This window comes from Quercus suber, unplaced genomic scaffold (genome assembly GCF_002906115.3).
Source record: "Quercus suber isolate HL8 unplaced genomic scaffold, Cork oak 2.0 scaffold_4, whole genome shotgun sequence".
NCBI lineage: Eukaryota > Viridiplantae > Streptophyta > Magnoliopsida > Fagales > Fagaceae > Quercus > Quercus suber.
Window position 1 is genome coordinate 317,349 of NW_027069470.1, and position 24,550 is coordinate 341,898.

The window sequence follows — 24,550 nt, forward strand, 5'->3', positions numbered from 1 at the left end:
CTTAGTGTGCGTTTGGATTAGAATTAAAAATTAAAATTATTTTACTATTCAGCTTATTTTTGCTACTATTTATAAGCCCACTGCACTTTTTAGCATTATTCATAAACCTATTGTACTATTTCAACTAACTTTTTCATTTATCTACTTCTCTACAGTATTTTCAGCAAAAAATTTTCAGTTTCAAAAAATAAACGATATCCAAACACACCCTTAGTACAAGATTAGTTCCAAACATATGGGAGAGAGAACAGAAAAGTCTACTAAAAATGAGTAGTCAATTTATTCTTGGGGGATATCAGTGACCACCTTCACACTATGTTCTTTATTCCTCCCTCCCCAATAAAAAATAGCTGCCATTTTTATCACCAAGGATGAATAAATCCCAGGCATCAGTATACACAAGCCACACCTCATCTGCTGCTGTAAATATGCACATTCAAACTACTGGCCACAGTGCCTAAAGGCAAAAGTACCAGCATTGGGGCTTGTACACTAGTCACCAAACCATTAATCAAGAAAAATGAATAAGTAAAATGCAAAATGCATTGTCAACTTTAACTATTATATGAAATTATGAATAATTAATACCATCACACATGCCAAAATCTCTCAAACAAGATCAATCAGTCTAGAGAACACATAAAGACAGCTAAATGACACTGCATGAGTCCGCCAAAAAGAGAAGTACAATACTAAACCCAAGATATTCTAAAAGGCCAAACAAAATTCGCAAACATCCCAAAAAGGGAGAAACAAACTTAGCGCTTCTTTGAGACACCAACAGTCTTTCCACGGCGACCAGTTGTCTTAGTGTGCTGTCCACGCACTCGGAGACCCCAGTAGTGTCGCAGACCACGGTGGTTCCTAAGAACAAAAGTTATTGTTTACCAGTCAGAAAAGAAATATTTGTGAAGAGATGAAAATACATGGCCGTACAATGTACAAGGCGTGCCAAAACACAAATCTGATGGTAAATTTCATCAATTACTGCAGCAGTTTCTAGTGTAAAAATTAATTTGCAGTTGTTATGGGAACTGATTACTAAAGCTAATGCCAAAAGAAGAAGAAGAGAGAAAACAAGGAGAAGGGTAGCTGAACAGGCAGAGTCATCATTAACTAATTTGAGTACTGGTATTCAATAATAACTGGCCAGGGAGATTTGACTCGTGCAGAGAACATTATATATATATATATATATATCTCTGTTGGAACATTACAAATGCTGTGGGTCTTGAACCAATGACCTCACCATCCACATAGAATTTATAAGGGGATGGGATACCAGATGATCTAGAACTCATTGGCTAATTCAACATAAAAAAATTGAGACAAAGTTTCAATCTTAAGGAAGACAAAGCTCACAACAACATGATGGGTAACAGATAACGTAAAGTTGGAAAAGAAAGAAAAGAAATAAGAGCATACCTGATCTTCTTCAAACGCTCAAGATCATCCCTGAGTTTCATGTCCAAAGCATTGGAGACAACCTGAGAATATTTACCATCCTTGTAATCCTTCTTCCTGTTCAGAAACCAATCGGGTATCTTGAACTGGCGAGGGTTTGCCACAATCACCATCAGGTTATCCAGCTCAGCAGCTGTCAACTCACCAGCTCTGTTGCAAACCATAAAACCAAATTTAACAAGCAAACGAGGGTTCCAAACACAAAATACAACACTCCACAACCAACAAGCACATAAACTACATAACAGTTAAGTTCCAAAATACCCTTTTTAAATGGCTACATTTCTTAAACCCACAATCTCACCCCCACTCATTCTCTAATGGGGGTCAAGTGCAATTCAACCCAAAGCTCATTGGCTAAAAAAGGCCGTACCCAGCGCACAGAGTGCACAGAGGTGATTCATAGGCATCCTTACCCATTGGTTCTATACATGATTTCCTGCGACACATCTCTTTCATTGGAAGGGAATTGCCATCACAACAAGGCCCAGCCTATTCATTGACTAGAGCGAGTTCCAAAATACAATTGTCTCACTTACAAAATAATGCACGAGGGGGAACTAGGATTTGGAGTATGGTGTATGATAATAAAAAATTCATTCAAGCAAGTGCCCGTTTTGCATTGCTGTCGGAAATAGGCTTTATGGGAAGTGAATAATGTTATGCAATTTCTCATTTCTTCTATTTAATTGACAAATCCTTAGCTCTCTCTAAGATCTAATAAAAACCCAAAATCCCTCATCCCAATAGTTCAAATTCTACAATGACTTTTCCATGCTAAATTTCACAGAAACACACTCCTTTAATACATAACCCAACAACCAAATACCCTAAATTTAATAAATAAATAAAAAATCAAATTCCTAATCATTCAAAACTTAAATAATATTCATACACATCAACAAGAAGGAAATAAATAGTATAAAAAAGAAGAAGAAGAAGAAGAAGAAGAAAGAAACGGTACCGTTTGTTCATGTCGACGTCAGCTTTCTTGCAAACGAGATTGGCGAAACGGCGACCAATACCTTTGATGGAAGTGAGAGCGAACATGATCTTTTGTTTTCCATCAACGTTGGTGTTCAGAACACGCAATATGTGTTGGAAATCCTCGTTCGCTACAAGAGACTGCGCATTTCAAAAAAATAAAATAAAATTAAGAACAAAAAATAGCATAACAGGTAATGGAAATTGAAGAAGAAGAAGAAGAAGAAGAAGAGAGGCTTGTGAATCGGAGCGAGTTGATTTGAGTTTGACTTACCATGGTTAGGGTTAGGGTTTTTGTTCTCTGAGCTCTCTCTGTTTCAGAGGGTTTGGAAAATGAGAGAGCGGAGGAGCAAGAGAGAAGAGAAGGGTTTGTAAAGATGGTATTTAAAGGTCTTCGGAGACAAAACCCTAGATGAGAGAGGGCTATTATAAGTGTTCTTTTTCTATATATATATATATATATATATTTTTTTTTTTTAAACTCCATTTTAAATAAAAAAAAAAAAAAACTATTTTCATATTCAATTGCATAAAAAATAATTGGAAGTATACACAGTTGACCCCAATACAAAGAGCACGAAGATGGCATTATTTCGGTAAACTATGTTGGAAAAAATAAACCAGTAGATTTATATCAACCGTGACAAGGTTAAGAAGCTCCCAATATTTTTACCTGCCGGATGTGAAGTGTCATGCCAGAATTATTCACCAGCGATTGGAAAAAGTGCTCCACCAACTACAAATAAAATTCATGCAATAGCTAAACTATGTAAGATTGCAGAATTTCCAAAGGTGCAAACATGTCACATTATGTCAATATCTCAGTAGGAAGTTCCACCACTGTGCCAGAGATGAATAACAATTGGTGACATCAAATTTCTTAATTGTAGGAGTAAACAAATAGGAGTCCTACCTGAGTGTCATATGTTCCAACTCTCTGAGTAGGTATTTGCAAATCATAACCTAAATACGGTCGGCCAGATAAATCCTGAAAAAACAATGTCCTCAAAATATGCCATTATTTTAGATTCCCAGAGAATATAAATAAATAAGCATGGTTAGAGAGGACACTGGAAACTAGAGATAGAGTTGATACTATAATCTGGTGTAAAATTTAATCATTACATGGAAATCAGCACTATAAGCTCAACCCCCAAGGACAAGCATAAAGATCAATCATAACGTCAGTCAATTTTTTGACCCCTAAAACATATTACATGTTTACTTCATATGAAACAATCAAAAGTTGAACATACCAGTGCAACATGTATTAGTGCTTCATCAAGAGGAGCTGAGAAGTCACCAAACCGATTTATTCCTTTCCTATCACCAAGTGCCTGCAAACAAGCCTGCAGGCCAAGCAAAACTAACTTATTATAACACATACACAGAGATATCAACAGGTGGATCCAAATATGAAGCAGTTGAAGCAATAGCCTTTGGACGTATCCTAAATTAAATTAAGCCACCATGTTATATGTTACATTCTCAAGTAAGCATAAGAATATATAATCAAAACTAACTCAAAGAGATATCAGGCTAGATGTAAAACTGGCTAAATGACTCAAATTAGTGAAACAAGTAAACTCATTTGAATCCCACCAAATACATAAATAGTTTTGTTTAAATGCCACCAAAAAAAAAAATACAAAGGGGAAGGACTGCTAGGATTTCAGCATCACACTAGAAAAGCCATAGGAATAACAAAAACATAGGAAGTAATGTTTTTCAAGTACCGTTCCAATGGCAAGAGCAACATCTTCATTTGTGTGATGATCATCAATGTGAATATCACCAGTGGCCTTAACATGCACATCAAACAGCCCATGCGAAGCAAGTTGCTAACATAGAAACAAATAAATACAATTAACAATCAGTAGCACATCAGACTCAAAATCTTCACACAATAAAACCACAACACCAAACGAATAAATCTTTAAAAACAACNTTTTTTTTTTTAAACTCCATTTTAAACCCATTAAAACCTCGAATTAAAAAAAAAAAAATTGAAACTTCAACATATATATTAATGAATCTAAAATTCTCAATAAGCTCCGGTTTATTTTGTTACTTTGTAAGTATGAGGGTTTGATCTATTATTTTTGAAATTATATGATTTGATTTGTTGTTTTTTAAAATATATAAGGTTTATTTATTTATTTATAATTTTTTTTAATTATATGGTTCAAAACATACTTGTAGGACTCAATTTGAATTGACCCTGAGTGATGGGTTTTCAGCCCAATAAGCCAAACAATAAATTTATAGAGAGTGGGTTGAAAGGTTTAGGTGCTGGCCGTCGATCACCATGTATGAACTTTTCTTATAAAAAATGCTAAGAGTTTCTTTACAAATAGGGGGATGCTCCTCGGCCTGTGGCCGAGGAGGCCTTATTGTTCTTTCTCTTTTTTTCTCCCCCCCCCCTCGTTTACTTTACTAGCTTTTCTTTTATAGTTTTCATCTTCCTATCTCCTTCTTCCATCTGTTGATCATCTATTTGCTTTCTTCTGGCCGGCCGTCCATCAGAGGCCTTATCGATACTCAAGTGGTTCACTTTGATCAACGTTATCCTGCCAAGGGGTTACCTCCCCATTAATGCGGTCAGGGGGGTTAGTTGAGTGCATTAAATGCGAGAGTGACAGTTTACTTTGGGGTTAGCCTCTCCCCAAAATCACATTTGTCATGCCGAAGATAAGGTGGTCCTCGGCGTGGATTGGGAAATAGGCTTTCCCCCACTTTGGTTCAAAATAGCTTGTGCTCCTCGGCATGGGCCTTGGTCCTGCTACATGATGGGCCGAGGCTATCAGGCCCACGGGCCCACAATACTTTTTTTTTTCTTTACAGAGATAAAATATGGTGTGTATTCTATCCACCAATCTGATGAACTCAACCTAATAAATTGGGTTGGATTGTAATTTATTTTGAAATTTAAGTTATGTTAAACTTTTTTTTTGTTTTGTTTTGTTTTTTTTTTTTTTTTTTTTTTTTTTTTTGTGTGTGTGATAATTTTACAAATACAAAAAGAAATTTAAACATTGAACTTTCTAATAGAAAAATTTAGAAGTACTAATATAAATACCAAACTCTTGGCAATTTAGGTCATATTCTAATTGGGAAAAATTTTAATAAAAAAATCCTGACTAAAGTCACTATATTAAATATTAAAAATTTATGTTTCTAAAAAACAATATTAAAAATATATCTATTTTATAATTTTAGGTTTATTTGTCTTGGATTATGAGAATTTGTTAATTTGATTTATTTTGTATTTTGAGACTTAGTTTTGGTAAGATTAAAATATTAAACACAACTGTATAAATTATTAAATTGTAAAATGACTTAAATAATTGATTGAAAATTGGTTTATTAGTTTTTTTAATTAAAAAAAAAAACCCAATTTATTTAGTAGATATGACAATACATCTCTACCCACTAACCTAGATTGGACTAGGGAGATTTCTTAATCTTAGAACATTATTATTGGTGGTACTAAAAACCTATATTACTATTTCTAGCACCACCAACTACAAAATTGAGCCTCCATTGGTGGAGTCAAAGTAAAAAATTATAGCTTCTCAGCTACAGTGTACAGTCATCTTTCTCTCCTTGTTTTTTCTTTCTCTTCCTTTCTCTAGTTCATTCCTTTGCAAATCACTCTCCCTCACCCACCAACCCAAACCTCTCTTGCTCTCCCTCTTTTGTATTTTAAGATTTATTAGTTTTGGTAAAATTTAAAATATTAAACACAATACACAATTGTAAAATGAACGTAAATAATTGATTGAAAACACCAATTTATTGGCTAAAAAAAAAAAAGCCCAAATTATTTGGTAGACTTGACAAAATGATCTATACCCAATAAACTGGATTGGGTTAGAAATTTCATCTAAAGAGTAAAGAGGTTGGGTTGGGTTGAACTCAAATCCAATGCAACCCGGTCCATGTATACAAAATTTTGAGAGGTATTCCTGTAATTTAGTGTGGCAGAGAATGACTATTGGGCTCTTAATCTTTTTCCAAAAGTACTTCCTGTATCCCTCTGGATAAAAGCTTTTCAGCGCCAGAAACTCAGAAAGAAAGCCAAAAGGCAGAGATTGCAAAGATAAAGCCTTCGTGTGGTAAGCAGCACACACCAGGTGAGCAATAGTGTATTTTCTCAAATACCCACTTAATTTTACCTCTTAATATTTCTATTTAGATATATGCAGAGGGCCATTGTTGAAATCTTTTGGTTTTGGGGACTATGTTGTTAAGGAACTTAAAAAGTTAGTTGTTATTTGGATGAGTTTTAACTCTGTAAAAGCATCAATATAAACAGCACTCAGCATTTTTCTCTCTTTGATATATGCACACATATAAGTGTACTTGAAACTGCACCTTTTCAAAATTTTGCTTTGAGCTCGTTTAGATGACTTTATATATCCATCTGCTTATTTGTTTATTTCCTAGGTACAGCTTTTTAAGGTTAGGCTTCCCTCTACTGCTCTGGTCTATCCAGAGAGTACTGAATGGGATATGGGACCAACATATGCCAATTTTGATATGTGTCGCATCCATGTTGCGGCCAATGCTCCAATACATTGGATGCAAGCCTCGCCCAACTTTTTAAAGCCTCATTTTTTCCCCCTCTGTACAATTGTATTTTTACACAAACAAAAAAAAAAAAAGCGGATGAAAATAAAATCATTCAAATGAATATTTAGTCCTCCTTTTTTTCTTAGGTACAACTTTTTCAAGTGAAAACATGTTCAATTAGCTGAAAAGTAAGCTGCAGGGCACTAAGAAAGAAAGGGTTGGTTATTGTTTTTTGAAATTTTAGTTTATGAGAAACATTGTTTGTGACTTACTTAGATGTTGTGAAGGTGAATTGGTGTAAACATGGGGTAGAGCATGATTCAAGCCATTGCTGCTGTTCTGTAGAATGCGAGTTTTTATTATTAAACAAGGATGGAAGTTTTTCTTGCACCAAAGACTTGCCCCTCTGTACTGTCCAAAAGAATTAAGAACATATTGGAACCTGACAATGAGTGTAAGTGACATGATATCTATGTCTTTTCTCTTTAATTTCCTTTGGTTAGTAGCATGGATAGGGTCCGGGATGAAGTGGGCTCAGGCATTTGTCCTAAGTTGAAAGTATTTAAGGTGAAAGTTTGAGAAGAAAATTTGTAATTGTTATTGGATCCTGCATTTTCCAACTTTAGATTTTATTCTTCCCAACGTTTTTGTGACAGAAAAACCCATATCAGCTCCTTCTTTGTTAAAGGTATGAGTATGAATGTTGTAGAAGAAAGCGTTTCAGATTCCATCTCTTACATTGTCGTTTGCACCTTTTCTTCACTTACAAACCATATATTCCTGCATTACATATTCGCCACTCTGTCAATTTTTTTGGATAAGTGAGTGTTGCCCCCAATTGGGAAGGGAAGATTCAAACTAGTGGCCTTTGCTTCAATAGGCATGGTCCCAACCTATTATACTACATGTCATATTTAGAACAAGAATTTCATAAGATTCTGTCCTAATTTAGTCGTTTGTTCCTCATTATGTTGCTTTTCTGTCTTTGCTGTTTTCTGAAACAAAACAGATAAACTGCAACCAAGGTGTCATGTTGCCCCCCCCCCCCCCCCAAAAAAAAAAAGAATCCATTAATTGCCACAAACGAAGTCCAGCTACAAAATCATAAAGTTATCTGCTTCATTTCCATATGGGCAAAACTTAGGAACTGTAACTTAGCAATGCAATATAGTGTCATCTTTCCCAACAACAATTAAATTCAAGCTCGTGACTTACTGGCCAATGCAACCGCATTGTTGAATTTAATTAGGAAGCTAAGTTACAACAGTAACACATAAGGAACTATACCTAACATCGGAAATGATCTCCTCCCATTCAAATCCTGTATGGAAGACATGTTTGGCGGCATTTAAAAAATCGACGGTCTTAAAAAAACCAATGTAAACCACAAATAATCAAATAAATGACCCATGTCTCACATCAAGCTAAAAAAAAATTGAGGGAATTATGTTATCACTAAGGTTTTCAAAAATCTGAACTTGGAATATACAACCCTAATAAATAAATAAAAAAAAACAGCTAAAACCCCAAGTTGAGAAACAAAGCTAAAAATCAAGAAATGAATAACAAGAGCTGAAAAGACTAACATCCAACATGTGATCAAGGAAGGGAATCCCAGTATTATTTTCAGCAACACCTGTACCATCCAAGTTTATTTTCACTGACACATTCGTCTCTTTCGTCACCCTCTTCACCTCTCCAATCCGAGCCACTGAGAGAGAAAAACCATCACTAAATATGAATTTCTCAATTTAAGCCTCGGAATCAAAAACCAATACAAATATATATATAATCTGATCAGATTTTTTTTTCCCTTACCAGCGCCGATTGGAGAAGCGGTTGCGGTTGTGGTTGTGGTTGTGGTCGTGGTGGAGCCGTTGTCTTCAGCTGAAGCAGCGCATGAAATGGGTTTCGACATGTTCATTCTCAGTTGCTGGCGGTGATGAACTGGTGAGATTGAGTTTGGAGTGAGAGTGAGAGAGAGAGGTCTGGGAGAAACCCTAACCCTAGGTTTGAGCAGTGGGTTTTGAAGAATAAGACGATGAGTTGCGGCCAGCTCCATGTTCAGAGTGGCCACTTGGTATTCTGTGTTTTTGTCAATTAAATAAAACTAGTTCACCCCCAACAAATAAAAACAAAAATTAGAACGTCCAAGAAATAGACATGTGGAGGCTCAATGAAATACCATTCCGTGAGGTCAAAGAGGCCTGGGACCATCTCTCCGGAATTGTGGATTGAGTAACTCGACGACCTGCGCCCACAAAAATATACAACTTTTTTACAACTTTTGTCACATCAAAATTTTTACAACTTTTTTTTTTATTTTACCATTGCTGATACATGTCAAAATATAGGGAGAGAGTGATAAATAAATTTCTTGTATTATTGATTGTATGCGAATTAGATCACTATACACTAACCAATACAAGAGATAGCCTAAGAAAATATACCTAATAAGAAGGTTTTGAAACTCGGACTGTACTATCCGATCGGAAAAACCTCGAACCGGCCATTTTTACGGTCTGTTAAACATAAAGAACCGTTCCATGCAAAAAAAGCAATGAATCGTACGGACCGCGATCAGACCGCCTAGTTCAGGCGATTCACACAGGTCCTTTGTTTCAAGCCTTAAACGGCACCGTTTTGGACTCTCTTCCCTCTTTTTTTTTTCCTATACCGCGTCGTTTGGACTTTAGAATTTGATCATTCTCTAAAGCAAAAAACCCTCACCTCACTCTTTCAATCAAGAAACCCTCGATAAATATCGGCCGAAATTCAAGATTCGGCCGGCATGGAGTTTGGACTGTAAAACTAAAATCTCAACCAAAAAAAAAAAAAATTAGAAGAAGAAAGAAATGAAATAAACAAATGTACCTTACAAAAAAAATAAAGCAAAACAAAAAAGCCACGGTGAGAAACTTGAGTGAGAAGTGAAGAAAAGTCGGATGAGATGAAGCATTGGTAAGTTGAAGAAGATGTACACAAGGAAAAAAAGTAGAAGAAAGAGGAAGACAACATGTAATGACAAAGATGAGAGGAAATTTAAAACTGAGAAGAATGTGACTAGACGTGTGTGACTAAAAAATGAAAAGGGAGTGACCAACTGGTGAGGGAAAAAAGAGTAATATAAAATATTGAAAATATAATTGGTTGGGCAGAGTGCGAGCTAGTTTCATACTTTCATTTCGTTCTTTTTTTTTTTTTTTTGGCATTAAAAGAATTAATTAGTATACTTTAATAAAATAATAGTAGTTTAAGTAAATGATCATATTAGTTCTAAGATAACAAGTTTTATAAATGTATTAAAAATATATACTTTTATAAATTTTTTTTGTAAGTAATAAGATATGAAATTATATATATATATATATTTGCAGTAATTCCAAAATGGTACACTGAAATGAGCCGGTATTGAACCAATACCGAAACATTTCATTCTAATAAACAAACCAAAACGGTATTCATAACTTTGGTTTTATGTATTTTTGTAAGAAACAATGTGTAATGGATTACACATTGTTACTGTGAAGTGATCAGTTCTGTGAAAGCCATTGTTACTGCGAAACTTACTAATGGTGGATTACTTTCAAATCTTGGAATAGATCGAGAGCCAGATGATATTAAAGGATTTGCTTGATAAAACACTCATCTTGGAGCTTGTTAGTTAAATCCTTGGTGAATTAGACTATTTTAGTTAATTTAATATTTTTTATTAATTTAATATTTTTATATATATTTAAAATAATTATTAAATTAATTATGACATCATCGCGGTTCGACCTCAATTCAACCTCAGTTCGACCTTAAAAACTTTCAACCTCTCCATTTTACGGTTCAATGAACAATCCGGGTTTCAAAACCTTGCCTAACAAACTAACTAATTCTAACTTATTACAAAATCACATGTGGAAATGGAAAAATACAATCTAGAAAATACAACCAAAAAAAAAAAAAAAAGCTAATCTAAAAATACAAATTCCGAAAATATACAATATAATAAATATTATTTGAAAAAAAAAAAAAAACAAAAACCGTTGATAAGCTTTGATCAAGAAACATTTTCATTTCCTGGAAAAGAAAAAATCTAAGTATTTCCTCTACCTCATAATATAAAATTCCGCAATAAGCTGAAAACTTGGCTGGCTCTTTTACTTATTAGAGAAAACAGAAACCAAATTTGAAATAGGTAACAATCAAATCATGAACAGCGCAGAGAGAGAGAGAGAGAGAGAGAGAGAGAGAGTGTGTGTAATGTGAAGTCGATACCTTGTGTTGGAGAGTAGACGAGGCGGGATTGGGATTGTGATTGTGATTGTGATTTTGAAGCAGGGGCAGAGGGAGAGGGAGAGGAGGGACTGTGAAGCGGAGAGACGCGTGGTACTTTCTGAGGCGAGGGAGTATCATTATTATCAGAGTGAGTGTGTGTGTGTGTGTGAGGTTGTTTGGCTTTTCGGATCATGTACATAATAAAGGCACTCAAGGTTTTCTTTATGGTCGAGACCGCTATTTTACGGAGCAAATTTACAGCCTCTTCCTCACCAAGCAACGCCAGCTCTTGTCTCACCTCCGTCCCCGGCGGCGTCTGGTTCTGCTCCCTGCATATTTGCTGTATCAGTTGCTCCACCGCCTGCGGCAGCACCCAACCTTCCGCCATCACTTTCAAACTTCAAAGCGCTACTGCTAGAGAGTTCGCGCGACTACGATTTCAATTTTTTATAGTACGGTGAGGGCGAGTGTAGATGGTTACTGTGTTCTGTTTTTTAATCAACGGAGTTGAAGAGACATATACTTGAGAGAGAGAGAGACAGTCGTCTGTCGATAATTATTATCGGAGTGACATACTTGTCGTGGTTTGGGGGTGATGTACTGGACTTTTTCACTTTGCTTTGGTCTCACGCTGTCCACACCCAATCATATTTTATATATATATATATATATATACAATATATAAATTCTAGGCAAAAATACTATTTTCGTCTCTACATTTTCACGTGATTCTCACTTTAGTCATTAACTTTTTTTTCACCAATTTTAGTCCCTATTCTGGAAAACGTGTCTTGTTTTTGTCGCTGACATTACATCAGAGACGAAAATTGCACAGCTGGCAAACAGAATAAATTAAAAATATTAAAATAATACCCATAAATGCCACGTCATTTTTAAAAAAAAAAATTAATTTGTAAATTTTAACTAAATGAAAAAAGAAAAAAGAAAAAACTGAAATAAAAATAAAAACTAAGAAAATTCAAAAACCCAAAAAATTCAAAACCTTAACAAAACAATAACAAACCCAGAAAATTATTTTTTAATCTCACTCTCTCTCTCTCTTCCTCTCACTTTCAAAGTTTCTCTCTTTCTCCCACGCTCTCTCCTCTCTTCCTCTCACCTTGAAAGCTTCTCTCTTTCAATATTGGCTTTTAGGCCTTAGATCAACATGGCACAGATCAACATGGAGGCTTTGGTGGGTGGGATTCAGATCGCCGTGGTCCGGTGTCTGCTCATGGGTAGTCGTGGCTCGCCGTGAGTGAGGTTGTCGTGGCTCGCCATGGGTGGTCTTGGCTCGCTGTGGGTTGGTTGGATTTGATGGGTTGGCTGGGTTGGATTCGATGGTGGCTGGGTTGGCTTTGGTGGTTGTTGGGTTGGTTTAGCTGGTGGGCTTATGGCTCGGCAGAACTAAAGGGTATGGATCTTGGGTCTTGCGTGGGTTTCTCAAAATTGAAGGGTATGGATCTTAGTGGTTTGGGTATGGAGGTTTGGTAGTGATAGTGGTATGAATTTTCTAGATTTGTTCTTGTTCTCCTTCTCCTTCTGGGCTTTGAATTTTTTAGGGTTTTGAATTTTCTGGGGTTTTGAAAATGGATCTGTTGGTCAGTGGTGGTGGCAGTGGTTTTGGGATCTGGGTTTGATTATAGGTTTATGGGTTTGTTGGAGATTGGTTTGTTTACTGGGTTTGATTTGCAGAAGATTTAGGTTTGAGTTCTTGGGTTGTTGGGTTTGATTTGGGAGTTCTTGATTTGCTGGGTTTGAGTTCTTGATTTGCTGGAGATTTGAGTTCTTGGTTTCTTCATTCTTCCTGTTAGCATTTGATTTAATTTTTTCTTCTTGTTTTTATTTATGTCCTAGTGATTTGGGTTTGAGTTCTTGGGCTGCTGGGTTTGATTTGGGAAGAATATGAATAACAAGTTGTAAAATGAAGAACACTAAAAACATTAAGAAATTTTTTTTAATTAAAATTTTTAATTAAATTAAATTTAAGGTTTTTTTTTGAACACTAAAAACATTAAGAAATTTTTTTTAATTAAAATTTTTAATTAAATTAAATTTAAGGTTTTTTTTTAAATTTAATTTATTTTTTTAAATTTTTTTGACATGGCTTTTAAAAAAAATTAAAATACTGACGTGGCATTAAAAAAAGCCAAATATTATTTTTTAATAATATTTTAATTGCCACATCAGCGCCTAGGGGTGGCAAATGGGTGGGTTTGGGGTGGGCATAATTGGGTTGGGTATATAAAACTCATTTACCCATTTAAAACTCATTTAACTAATTCCTTATAACCCAAATCCAACCCAACCCAATTATTATGGGTAAACCCCAACCCACCCAATTACCCAATTATCAAAATTACCAAAATGCCATTAAAGTGAAAATGACCAAAGTACTCTAAAATCTTTAAAAATGACCAAAATGCCCCCAAAACCTAAAAATTACCAAAATACCCCCAAAACACCCCCAAAACCCAAAAAAAAGACCAAAATACCTCCAAAATCCAGAAAATGACCAAAATACCCAAAAAATAACCAAAATAACCCTAAAAGCCAAAAATTACCAAAATACCTCCTAGAACCTAAAAAATGACCAAAATATCCCCAAAACCTTAAAATTACCAAAATACCCTCCAAAACCTAAAAAATGACCAAAATACCCCTGAAACCTAGAAAATGACCAAAATACCCAAAACCTAGACTTCAGGGTTATTTTGGCCATTTTTTAGGTTTCGGAGGTATTTTGGTAATTTTTAGGTTTCTAGGGTATTTTGGTCATTTTTTGGATTTAAGGGGTATTTTGGTCATTTTTAGGTTTCGACAGTATTTTGGTAATTTTTTGGGTTTTAGGGGTATTTTGGTCATTTTTAGGGTTCGGGGGTATTTTGGTCATTTTTTGGGTTTTAGGGGTATTTTGGTCATTTTTTGGGTTTTTAGGAGTATTTTGGTCATTTTTAGGTTTCGGGGGTATTTTGGTCTTTTTTTGAGTTTGGGGGTATTTTGGTCTTTTTTTGGTTTTCGGGGTATTTTGGTCATTTTTTGGGTTTAGGTGTTATTTTGGTCATTTTTTAGGTTGAGGGGGTATTTTGGTAATTTTAGTAGTTTTGGGGTTGGGTAATTGGGTACCCAATTAAAACCCAATAAACATTAGTGTTAATTGGGTTAATACCCATTTAACCCAACTAATAATTGGGTGGGTTTGGGTTTATTTTAAGTGGGTGGGTTTGGGTAGGCAAATGGGTTTTGGTTGATTTTGCCACCCCTATCAGCGTCATGTCAGCTTTCGTCTGCCACCTAGGACTTTACCGTTAGGGCACTGACGGTAGGGACAAAAACGAGACGCGTTTTTCAGAATAGGGACTAAAATCAGTGAAAAAAAAAAGTTAGGGATCAAAGTGGGAATCGCGTGAAAATGTAGGGACGAAAATGGTATTTCTGTCTAAATTCTACTATAAACGTGTAAACCTCCTTCCTTGAAATTTGAATTTTAACTATTACTTTTTATACTTCACAAACACTTAGGAGATGTTTAATATATGTAGTTAAAGACTGAAAATATATGTAAAAATACGTGTAAGTAAAAAAGTGTGTAAAAATACATGTAATGTTGTTTAAAAACTGAAAACATGTGTTTGAAAGAAAATTATTGTGTACTCTTAAAGTATTATAAATGTATACTCTCTCCTTTCACATGAATGATAGATCTTACTAATTAAATTTATAACGAGACCTATAATTCATGTGAAATGAAATTCTATATATATATTTTTTTTTGGTCATCAACGGAATAGCATAAGATTAAGAATTTATAAGTCTATTACATCGCAGACTAGCTTTATCATCAGCTAGAATTCTTTCCACCACATTCGGAGGATGCAAAAATATAACAAAAGACATTACATTACTAGCACCTAGCTTGGCCAAAGCATCGGCACATCTATTGGCTTCCCTAAATATGTGCTTTATCTGCATATTTGGAATCTCCTTCACAAGGTTCCTGCAGTCATTAAGCAAAGGTTCTAACATTAAGTTGGTAGAATTATTTTCCATGAGTAGAACAACACTCAAAGCATCTAGCTCAATGATGAGATTACTAATCCCCATTTCCTTTGCTAGTAATAGACCATCTCTTAGAGCCCACATTTCAGCCATACAGCTGCTGGTGCTCCCAAGAGGCCGGGCAAAACCTTTCAGCCAATTCCCATCCTGGTCTCTTATCACTCCTCCTCCACCTGCACGCCCAGTACTACTCATAGCAGACCCATCTGTGTTGAGTTTCGCCCAGCCTGCAGGAGGTTTCTCCCATCCCACGGCCACCACAGATTTTGCTCTAATTAGTTTTGCATTCAGCCCCACAGAAAAGAACTCAACACTTTCCTTAAAACATCTCTTAAAACATAGCCTATTCACCTTACCAGTTTTGAAAATAAAGTTGTTTCTATGTAGCCATAAGTGCCACACTCCCATGGGAAACAAGATCTTCCAAGGAATGCCCCTTCTATTAATCTTGGAATCAGCCTTGCAATTGACTTCCAGCCACTTTCCAATTGGCAAATTAAAAGTATCCCTCAAACACATCGGGAACTGCATTTGATACCAAAATTCTCGAGCAAACTCACAGCCCCTAAGAAGATGATCAATTGTTTCCATGCTGTGTTGACATAGATTGCATATGGGGTTGATATTTAAACCCCTTGAACCCAATACTGCTCCGGTTGGCACACTGTTGTGCAGGCAAAGCCATAGAAAGAATTGTATCTTGGGGTAAGTTTCAGCTTTCCAAACCCAATCCGTCGAGACAGTTTCCAGGTTCAAAGGATTTAAACCTCTTGCCAGCAAGTAAGCAGATTTTAAAGAGAAGTAGCCATTCTTGGAGAAAGCCCAAAGGAGTGAATCCTCTGCATCTTGCCTATAAGACAAAGGAGTTGTTTTAATGGCACTTAGAATATGATCAGGAAGTTCAAACGAAAGACACTGAGTGTTCCATTCATGGTTTTGATTGAAGCATTGTTTCACAGTGATGAACTCTTCCTCACGGTTCAATGGCCCTTCAATGAGACTTCTCAAATTACCCATAGGAAGCCAAAAGTCATTCCATATCTTCACTTTCTCTCCATTTCTCACTGTCCACTTGAGGCCTTTGACATACACCGGACCCCCCTTTTTACAAGCCGCCCAAATATTAGAGCAAGGGAGACTCTTTCCTTCACCTGACAATCTGCTGTGAGTAAAATATTTAGCCACTAACATTTTAACCCAAGGCGCCTCTTGCTCACACGCCAACCTCCAGCAAAGCTTAGCAAGCAAGGCTAGATTCCTATCCCTCATACTATGCAGCCCCAAACCCCCAAGTTCTCTGGGCAGCGTCACAGTCTCCCACCTCACCAGGTGCATCCTTCTTTTTTCTTCAGTCGAACCCCATAAAAAGTCTCTAATTAATTTATCAATTTGATCACAAACATTAATAGGCAATAATTGACACTGCATATAGTAATCTGCCACAGGAGTCGCAGAAGATTTAACAAGAACTAACTTACCCGCTTTCGATAACAACTTAGATCTCCAACCCGCCAGCTTTCTTTGCATTTTTTTCACCACAAAATTAAAAGCATTCCCCCCTCTTCCTTGGTGAAGGATAGGGAAACCAAGGTACTTGCCTAAGTTATTGGTAGCTTCAATACCCATCTTTCTGCAAATGCCTCTCATCCTACTTCTATTAACATTAGGAGAGAAAAAGATCTTAGACTTACTAGTGCTTACTTTCTGCCCAGCAAGATTGCAGAAATTATCAAGAACTTCAATGATAGCATCACAATTTCTATAGTCAGCCTTAGCAAACAGCATCAAGTCGTCGGCAAAAAATACATGAGAGAAACTTGGACCATTCCTCGAAGCCCTCACCTTATCCCACCTTCTATCCTCACACATGCTATTAATTTGGGCTCCAAGAAATTCCATACACAACAGGAATAGATAAGGGGAAATCGGATCACCCTGCCTAATTCCTCTTGAAGGATGAAAAGGATCAAGTTTACTTCCATTGAATAACAGAGCAGTGGTAGAGGAAGTCACACAGCTCATAATCAATCTAACCATGTTCTCCGGAAATCCAAAATGCTCAAGCACCATTTTGATAAAAGACCACTCAAGCCGATCATAAGCCTTTTCAAGGTCTATTTTAACAACCATAAATCCTGTCCGTCCTTTCCTCTTCTTGAGTGAATAAATTAATTCCTGAGCAATAATAACGTTATCCGTTCCCCTTCTTCCTTCAATAAAAGCTGTCTGCATTGGAGAAATTAACGAAGGCAGGAGAGGTCTAAGTCTCAGAACAATAATCTTCGAAATTACCTTGTAAATCGTGTTGCATAGGCTTATGGGTCTATACTAATTAACAGTTTCAGGTCCAGGAAGCTTAGGGATTAGAGTAATTAAAGTTTAATTGAGAAATTCAGGAACTTTCTGCTTCCTAAAAGCCTCCTTGACCTCCCTTTTGACTGAATCACCAACCACAAGCCAAAATCTCTGGAAAAAACCAGCATGGAGCCCATTAACACCTGGAGCCTTATAAGGTTTCATTGACTTGAGAGCATTCCAAATTTCCCCATCCGAAGGTATGCTAGTCATGTTATTCGCTTCCTCCTGACTAACCTTGGCACACCAATCTGATTCCCATTGAGGAGCAATAGGACAAAAAATTTGCTCTGATTCATACAATTTCTTGAAGCTTGTATTGAAAACTTCCTTAACTTCCTCAATATTGTGGCACCACTCACCCTCATTATTTTGGATACATGTAATTTTGTTCTTACTTCTTCTTTTGAGGGCAGAAATGTGAAAATAGGAAGTGTTCCTCTCCCCCAAAATAATCCAATTTGTTCTGGACTTCATAGCCCACAGATCCTCTTCTGCTTGGAGAATTGAATTGTACTCTTCAGTCAACTGCTCTTGAAGATTAATCAGAAATCTATTAGGGCATATAGCTAAGGCTCTTTGAACACCTACAAGCCTAGCCAAAATCTTCTTTTTCCTAACGAAAATATTCCCAAAAACATCTCTGTTCCATCTTTGAGCACTGGTTGTGAAATTTGTAATTGCCTCAGCAAGGTTCCCCTCCCTGTTAGCCCACGCATCCCTCACAACTGCTGGGAAGTCATTATGGTTCAGCCACATGGGCTGAAATCTAAAAGGCCTGTCCGTATTGGATCCCAAATCAGGCTTTAAGTTAAGTAAAAGAGGGCAATGGTCAGAGTTTACCCTGGCTAGGTGAGTGACATTAGCTTCCGGGTAAACCTCTTTCCAGCTCGGGTTAACCCAACACCTATCAAGCCTGCATTGGATTAAGTTACCCAATTCTCTCTTATTTGTCCAAGTATATCTAGGCCCTGAAAACCCAAGATCCATCATACAGCAATCATCCATACACTCTTTAATAGCTCTAACTCTTCTTTGACATACTGGATTCCCCCCAAGCTTCTCATCATCAGACAAAACTTCATTAAAATCCCCCATTAGAGCCCAGGGTAGATCATGCATATTAGCTAACATCCTAAGATTATTCCACAAAATGCACCTTTCCTCAAAACGAGGACTGGCATAAATAGCACTAATTAACCAGCTAAGGGTATGAGCTCTTACCCGAATCAAAGCATGGATTTCCTGTTCTGTCGCTGCAAGAACCTCCACATGAACTAAATCTGATCTCCAAAGCATCTAGATACCTCCTGTAAATCCAATCGTATCAGACATTGCATGCCCATCGAAGGGAAGTGCCTCAATAATCTCTTCAGCCCTTGCACCACTCATCCTGGTTTCTGTGATCACCATGAGAATTGGTGAATGCCAATCCACCAAGTCTCTTACTGTCTTTTTGAATTGGGGTTTCATAGCTCCCCTGCAGTTCCAAACCACAATATTCATCATTATAAAAATTGTAAAGACCGTAACTACCAAGGACTCTGAGGAAGCCTCTTCATTGTCTCTCAACCTCCATACATCCATCATCCCTTTCTTCGACTCCCAAATCCCCTGGACTAGGATCATTTTCAACCCTTGGACATTGCCCTTCCAAGAACATTCCACCAGAGTGTTGCTCAGAAACTTCCTCAATGAGATCACGATCCCTGTCATCTTCCCTTCCGCTTCTGACAGATATTTTTCCGAGCTCAGCATGTCGGATTCTGTTGCTGATGTTCCGGAGTTTATCCTCGGAAGCACCAGAACTGGAGGACGATCCTTCAAGGATTTCCACCATGGGTTCGGCCTTGTTATCCACGCCTCGTCCTTCAACGCCACCATCAGCTCGGTTTCGAACCAGCCCCACCCCTCTGTTGAATCTTGCTTGTTGCTCACCGGAATCATTGTTCCCTTGTATGAACTCCCCCGTTTCTCCTTGCCTTCCATCACAGCTAATGGAGTGCACAGAGGCATTGGACTCCTTACCCGGTGTAATAAGAGCTTCCTTGGTGTTACCTATTGGGCTGGATGTACCAGAAAGACCAAGTGGGCCTCTCACAACTTCGGACCCAAACACAAAACACCCACTCTTATTGCTCGGGCCCACCCCAAAGGGTTGTACTCCAACTAAACCCATTGCTTTCTGATGAGTTTTGGCACGAATTCCCTTATTTTTCACACCCTTACCACCTTTAGATTGGTTGAGATTTGACGTTGCTATCACACTGTTTTCCTTCTGCGACACGATGGGTTGCGTGTGCAGAACTTTTCGCTTGCCTTCTCTCCTGCTCTGACCCTCTGCACTAGGCTCCGTATTGGCAGCAAGTGACGTTTGCGTCAACTGAGCCTCCGCCGAGTAACTCCTCCCCTGCGCACTCTGCATTGGCCGTGTTCTACTAGAATTTTTCCTCTTATTAACCACCATCCACTCACCGTATTCATGCTGAGCTTTTTCCTTATCATTCTTCTCCTCTGCCCTTTTGGTATTTTGCATCTCGGATTGCTCATCACTACCATTCGTTCTCTGCTCCTTGGGTTGTTCTCTGTTGGTGTAAGGACACGAATCAACTTTGTGGCCAATCCTTCCACATGAAAAGCATAGAGAATTAATGCCTTCATAGAGCACGCATTGTTCAATCTTTCCCAGGAAAAGTTTCCTTACCAAAGGTTTGTCCAAATTAACTTGCACACATAATCTGGCAAATCTGCCCCTTTCCCCATTAGCTGTGTGGGAGTCTATCCTGAGAACCGGGCCAATAGCTCTCCCAATCTTCAATATTGCGCTCGGTTCATAGAATTCTAGGGGCAGCTCAGGGAGCCTTATCCAAACAGCAACTGAAGAGAGGGTTGCTGTGGAAGCTTTAAATCCTGGTTCCCACTGTCTGATAGCAAGGAAATGCTGACCAATGAACCAAGGACCACCCATAAGGATAGAGTCCATGTCTTCAGCAAGCTCAAATTTCACAAGGAAGTAATCATAGCCCAAATCTATGCAATCCATTCCACCACACGGATTCCACATTTTTCGCACCCTCTCAACAAGAAAAGAGAAAGCCATTCTCCTTCCAAATGTTTTGATGATGAGCGCTTTTTGCCAAGGAGATCTCATATGGATCTTTTCTTCTTTGGTGAAACCAATTCTAATACTGCTACTGCCATCTTGCTCGTTCTCTTCTTCACAGTCTGATTCAACATCCTCTTGCATAGAAACATCAAAACCAAACGCTTGTGCAAAAGCTCCAGGTATTGCACCCACCAACTTATCCTTATAACTCCCCATTTTGACTCCCATTCCACTCTCCTTGGTCTCATGTACACGATGGCCATCTTTGAATTTCTTGGTGCTGCGTGCTAAGGTGTCCTCTTCCTCATCTGAGCGCTTCAGAGTTTCTCTCTCCATTTCAATGTTACAATGGTAGGTCCTCTAAATTCTATATATTTATGATACTCCAAAAATATGTAATAATTTTTCTTGTTTGAGTGATGTGCCACACGGGACATTACTGATTATCACGTTAATAATAAACGGTAATTCTTATTAATTACTAGTACGACTTCAAATAAATTTTGAAGTCACGTCACTCAAAATCAGAGAAATCAAAGCGTTTTTTAAATAAATTTTAACATCACAAAAAGTACTACAAATAGAAAAGCAAAGGTCATGAACAAAAGATAAAGAGCAAAACGTTAAAAAAATTGTACATTTTTTTATATTAGGCTACTGTGCTTTGGATCGTGGGTATACATTTTAGATTCTAGCACTAAGTTTGTCCAAACAAAGTCACTAAAATTGAGATTCCATCTTTTTAAAGTGGTAAAGAACGTTTTTCAGTACCATGCCTTTTTTGATGATTGATTGCTGTTACTTCGCTTCCTTTCTAAGTTTTGTACAGCTTTAACCCTTTGTTTAGGGTCCGTTTGTTTTGGGTGAAAACAATTTCAGGAAAGGATTTTTTGTAAAATAGGCTGTTTGGGTGTAAAGGAAAATTCGGTCAAACGAAAAATCATTTCCGTTGACCTTCAAAAATACCCTCTGTTTACGGAAAATCATTTCCGTTCTCATTTTACCTTCAATTTACTTCCGGAAAATGAGAGAGAGAGAGAGAGAGAGCGAGGAAGCAGAGAAAGCCACGAACCCAGAGCCCAACTCCGGCGACCCACCGCCACTCGCCGTCGACCCACGAAGACCCACGACCCACCGCCACTCGACGTCGACCCACGACCCACCGATCTTCGACCCAGACCCAGACCTTTGACCATCGACCCAGACCCAGACCGAGACCGTCGACCCAGACCTTCGACCGACGACCCATCGCGTTCGACCTTCGACTTCGACCCAGACCTTCGACCCAGACCCAAACGACGACCCATCTCTCTCTCTTCCTCGATCTCGTCGACGACTCAGTGTTGTTGTTGTTGTTTTTGCCGGAATTTTTTGTTGTTGTTGTTGTTGCCGGAATTTATTGTTGTTGTTGCCGGAATTTGTTGTTGTTGTTACCGGAATTTGCCGGAATTTGTTGTTGTTGTTGTTGCCGGAATTTATTGTTGTTGTTGCCGGAATTTTTTTTTGTTGTTGTTGTTGTTGCCAGAATTTGTTGCCGGAAATTGTGAAAAAATTTAGGAAAATAGCATTTTCCTAATAGAACCAAACACATGAAAATATTTTCCACAACAATTTTCATAATTCAACCAAACACTTAAAAATATTTTCCTTTTCCGGAAAATAGCATTTCCGGAAAATATGTATTTTCCGGAAAACGTTTTACACGAAACAAACACAGCCTTAGTTGCAAACGAGAGAAGAGAAGAGAAGAGAAAATAAATACGTAAAGGAAATGAAATGAGAGAGAATAGGAAAGAAAACAATTCTTTTCCATGTGTTTGGAAATAAAGAGGGAAAGAGAAAAGAAATATGAAATTTTACTTTTATGCCCACATGAATATAAAAGATGGATGAAAATTGTGGGCAAAAATGTAAAATTGGTTCAAAAGAAATGAACTATGGGGGGTTTATTCTTTTTTTTTTTTTTTTTAAGAGAGTTTCAACCTATGACGTCCGCTCCTGATAATAACTCTCTGTCATCAAATCAAAATACCAATCAATTTTTTGTGTAGACGAGAATTGAACACTGTATTTCTTATACAACTATCAGAGACTTTATTCCTTTGTTTCTCTCCAAATCCACCAAAATTGGGTGGATTGCAAAATGTGGGCTCCTCCTTTCTCTTATCTCCTTTCCAAACACAGTGTAAATTCTTAAGTAAATTGACCCTGAACCCTTTGAGAACACAAATTTGGAGCAAAATGAGTAACTACCTTGATTTTAAAATTACGTACCAAAATACCCCTCTTTCCAAACTATTTAGCAAAATGTCTCTGTTTTTTAACTCGATTTTAAGAATATCGAGTTTTACAGAACTTGATATCCTCAAAATCGAGTTCTATGTATATTTTTAAGTAGAACTCGATATTAACAATGTCGAGTTCCACTTAAATTTTCAAAAAAATTTAAATGACAAAATACACATAGCTAATGTCGAGTTCCACATGTAACTCGATTTTGTTAAAATCAAGTTCCAAAAACATGGACATTTTGCTAAATAGTTTGGAAAAATTGGTATTTTGCTACATAGTTTTAAAATTAAGGGTATTTACCCATTTTGCCCCACAAATTTGATCATAATAAGCTATGAAGATGTAAAGTTGTAAAAAAAAAAATTCTCCTTTTGGCGAAGGATTTGAATCCCAGTTTTCATAATAAAAGATATAGCTTATGTCACATAATTATATGACTCATGATATTAAGTTATAAACGGTGGTTGAACCATGCTCTACACTGATTTTTTTATTAATATTTGTAAATGTGTAAATATTAGTCTTTAGACAATTATAGTGTTTTCTCTTTACATATATTTCATAAGAAATATGGTATCATCAAAATTTCTTTGCTTAATAGAAGTTTACATTTGAACCAAATTAGATCATGACTAAGTTGACATTCTCCTTCTTTAGCAAGTCCACCTTCAATCAAATGTTTTTTTTTTTTTTTCATTGTTATTGAAAGCTCACTAGTATAATTACTAAAGCTAATTAAAACCCCCAAATTTTAATTACGGCTAGATTAATTTTAGGCTATACACAATTAAAGCGGAATATACATAATTAACCAATTAATTAACCGAAGCATTCAACAATTGCATGGATGAACATAGATGTGCAATTCTATAATGTAAAGGGTAGTAGGGAAAAGAATATCAAACCAAAGATAACACATAATGCATTATCTAAGAGAAAAACTGAAGAACTTAGTGTAAAAACATCTCCACGACCCTCCAAGACGAAATGATCCACTAGTAAATAAGTTGAAGTACAAAGACAATCCAAGAGACCTCCAAGCCTAATTTACCTAAAGTACCCTTTAAGCTCCAGCTATCTCAGAGTCTTGTCTTTAATAGCTTTTTTGATCCCACAATACCACCCGATTACACCACCAAGCATTACCGACTAAATTTGGCTAAGCTCCAAAACACCCTAAACACGTAGAAGTGTGTGGGGTGTGTTTGAGTAAAATCCCCTCTCAATGTATGATAATAGAAGAGGGAATGAGAAAAGACTACAAAGGATTTATCTCTTAAGCATTAGTAAATTAATGGTTTTTAATTTTAGAAACAAGAGAATATTTTAGGATATCCCAAAATGGAATAAAGGACAAACAAATTAGTATAGAGGGAGTATATATTTGTAACGCTAAGGTAAATCATGCACTTAGAATGATGGACATTTGTGGTTAATTTGTAACCCCTC

The 24,550-nt window shown here is 36.9% G+C and overlaps 3 protein-coding genes and 1 non-coding gene across 4 annotated transcripts; 1 reads left to right on the forward strand and 3 right to left on the reverse strand.

Annotated features, from left to right (window-relative positions):
* Window positions 1–525: 525 nt before the first annotated feature.
* LOC112017835 (small ribosomal subunit protein uS13z/uS13y/uS13x) lies at window positions 526–2,842 on the reverse strand. Its single transcript, XM_024050293.2, has 4 exons — window positions 2,723–2,842; window positions 2,429–2,589; window positions 1,426–1,614; window positions 526–864 (listed from the first exon to the last, which is right to left on the reverse strand). The coding sequence occupies exons 1-4, from the start codon at window positions 2,723–2,725 to the stop codon at window positions 759–761; spliced, it is 459 nt and encodes a 152-aa protein (XP_023906061.1). The 5' UTR covers window positions 2,726–2,842; the 3' UTR covers window positions 526–758.
* A 210-nt stretch (window positions 2,843–3,052) lies between these two features.
* On the reverse strand, window positions 3,053–9,209 carry LOC112017867 (imidazoleglycerol-phosphate dehydratase 1, chloroplastic). Its single transcript, XM_065770498.1, has 6 exons — window positions 8,842–9,209; window positions 8,610–8,734; window positions 4,185–4,289; window positions 3,705–3,797; window positions 3,362–3,436; window positions 3,053–3,184 (listed from the first exon to the last, which is right to left on the reverse strand). The coding sequence occupies exons 1-6, from the start codon at window positions 9,083–9,085 to the stop codon at window positions 3,098–3,100; spliced, it is 729 nt and encodes a 242-aa protein (XP_065626570.1). The 5' UTR covers window positions 9,086–9,209; the 3' UTR covers window positions 3,053–3,097.
* On the forward strand, window positions 6,300–8,066 carry LOC112017872 (uncharacterized). The gene is made up of 3 exons (XR_010627800.1): window positions 6,300–6,584; window positions 7,311–7,477; window positions 8,033–8,066. It is a non-coding gene; the product is annotated as an uncharacterized LOC112017872 (transcript).
* Window positions 9,210–19,261: 10,052 nt separating the features above from the next.
* On the reverse strand, window positions 19,262–21,145 carry LOC136065460 (uncharacterized). Its single transcript, XM_065768671.1, has one exon. It carries the CDS (start codon window positions 21,143–21,145, stop codon window positions 19,262–19,264), a length of 1,884 nt encoding a protein of 627 aa, XP_065624743.1.
* Window positions 21,146–24,550: the final 3,405 nt, after the last annotated feature.

Excerpts from the sequence above, each read along its gene's own strand:
- LOC136065460 (XM_065768671.1), bottom strand. The coding sequence starts at position 21,145 with ATGGAGAGAGAAACTCTGAAGCGCTCAGATGAGGAAGAGGACACCTTA.
- LOC112017835 (XM_024050293.2), bottom strand. Across the intron at positions 1,615-2,428 it reads GACGTCGACATGAACAAACG|AGCTGGTGAGTTGACAGCTG; the intron begins GTACCGTTTCTT and ends GGTTTGCAACAG. Across the intron at positions 865-1,425 it reads GAGCGTTTGAAGAAGATCAG|GAACCACCGTGGTCTGCGAC; the intron begins GTATGCTCTTAT and ends TTTTGTTCTTAG.
- LOC112017867 (XM_065770498.1), bottom strand. The coding sequence starts at position 9,085 with ATGGAGCTGGCCGCAACTCATCGTCTTATTCTTCAAAACCCACTGCTC. Across the intron at positions 4,290-8,609 it reads TCCTTGATCACATGTTGGAT|CAACTTGCTTCGCATGGGCT; the intron begins GTTAGTCTTTTC and ends TTTCTATGTTAG. Across the intron at positions 3,798-4,184 it reads TTGCTCTTGCCATTGGAACG|GCTTGTTTGCAGGCACTTGG; the intron begins GTACTTGAAAAA and ends CTTGGCCTGCAG.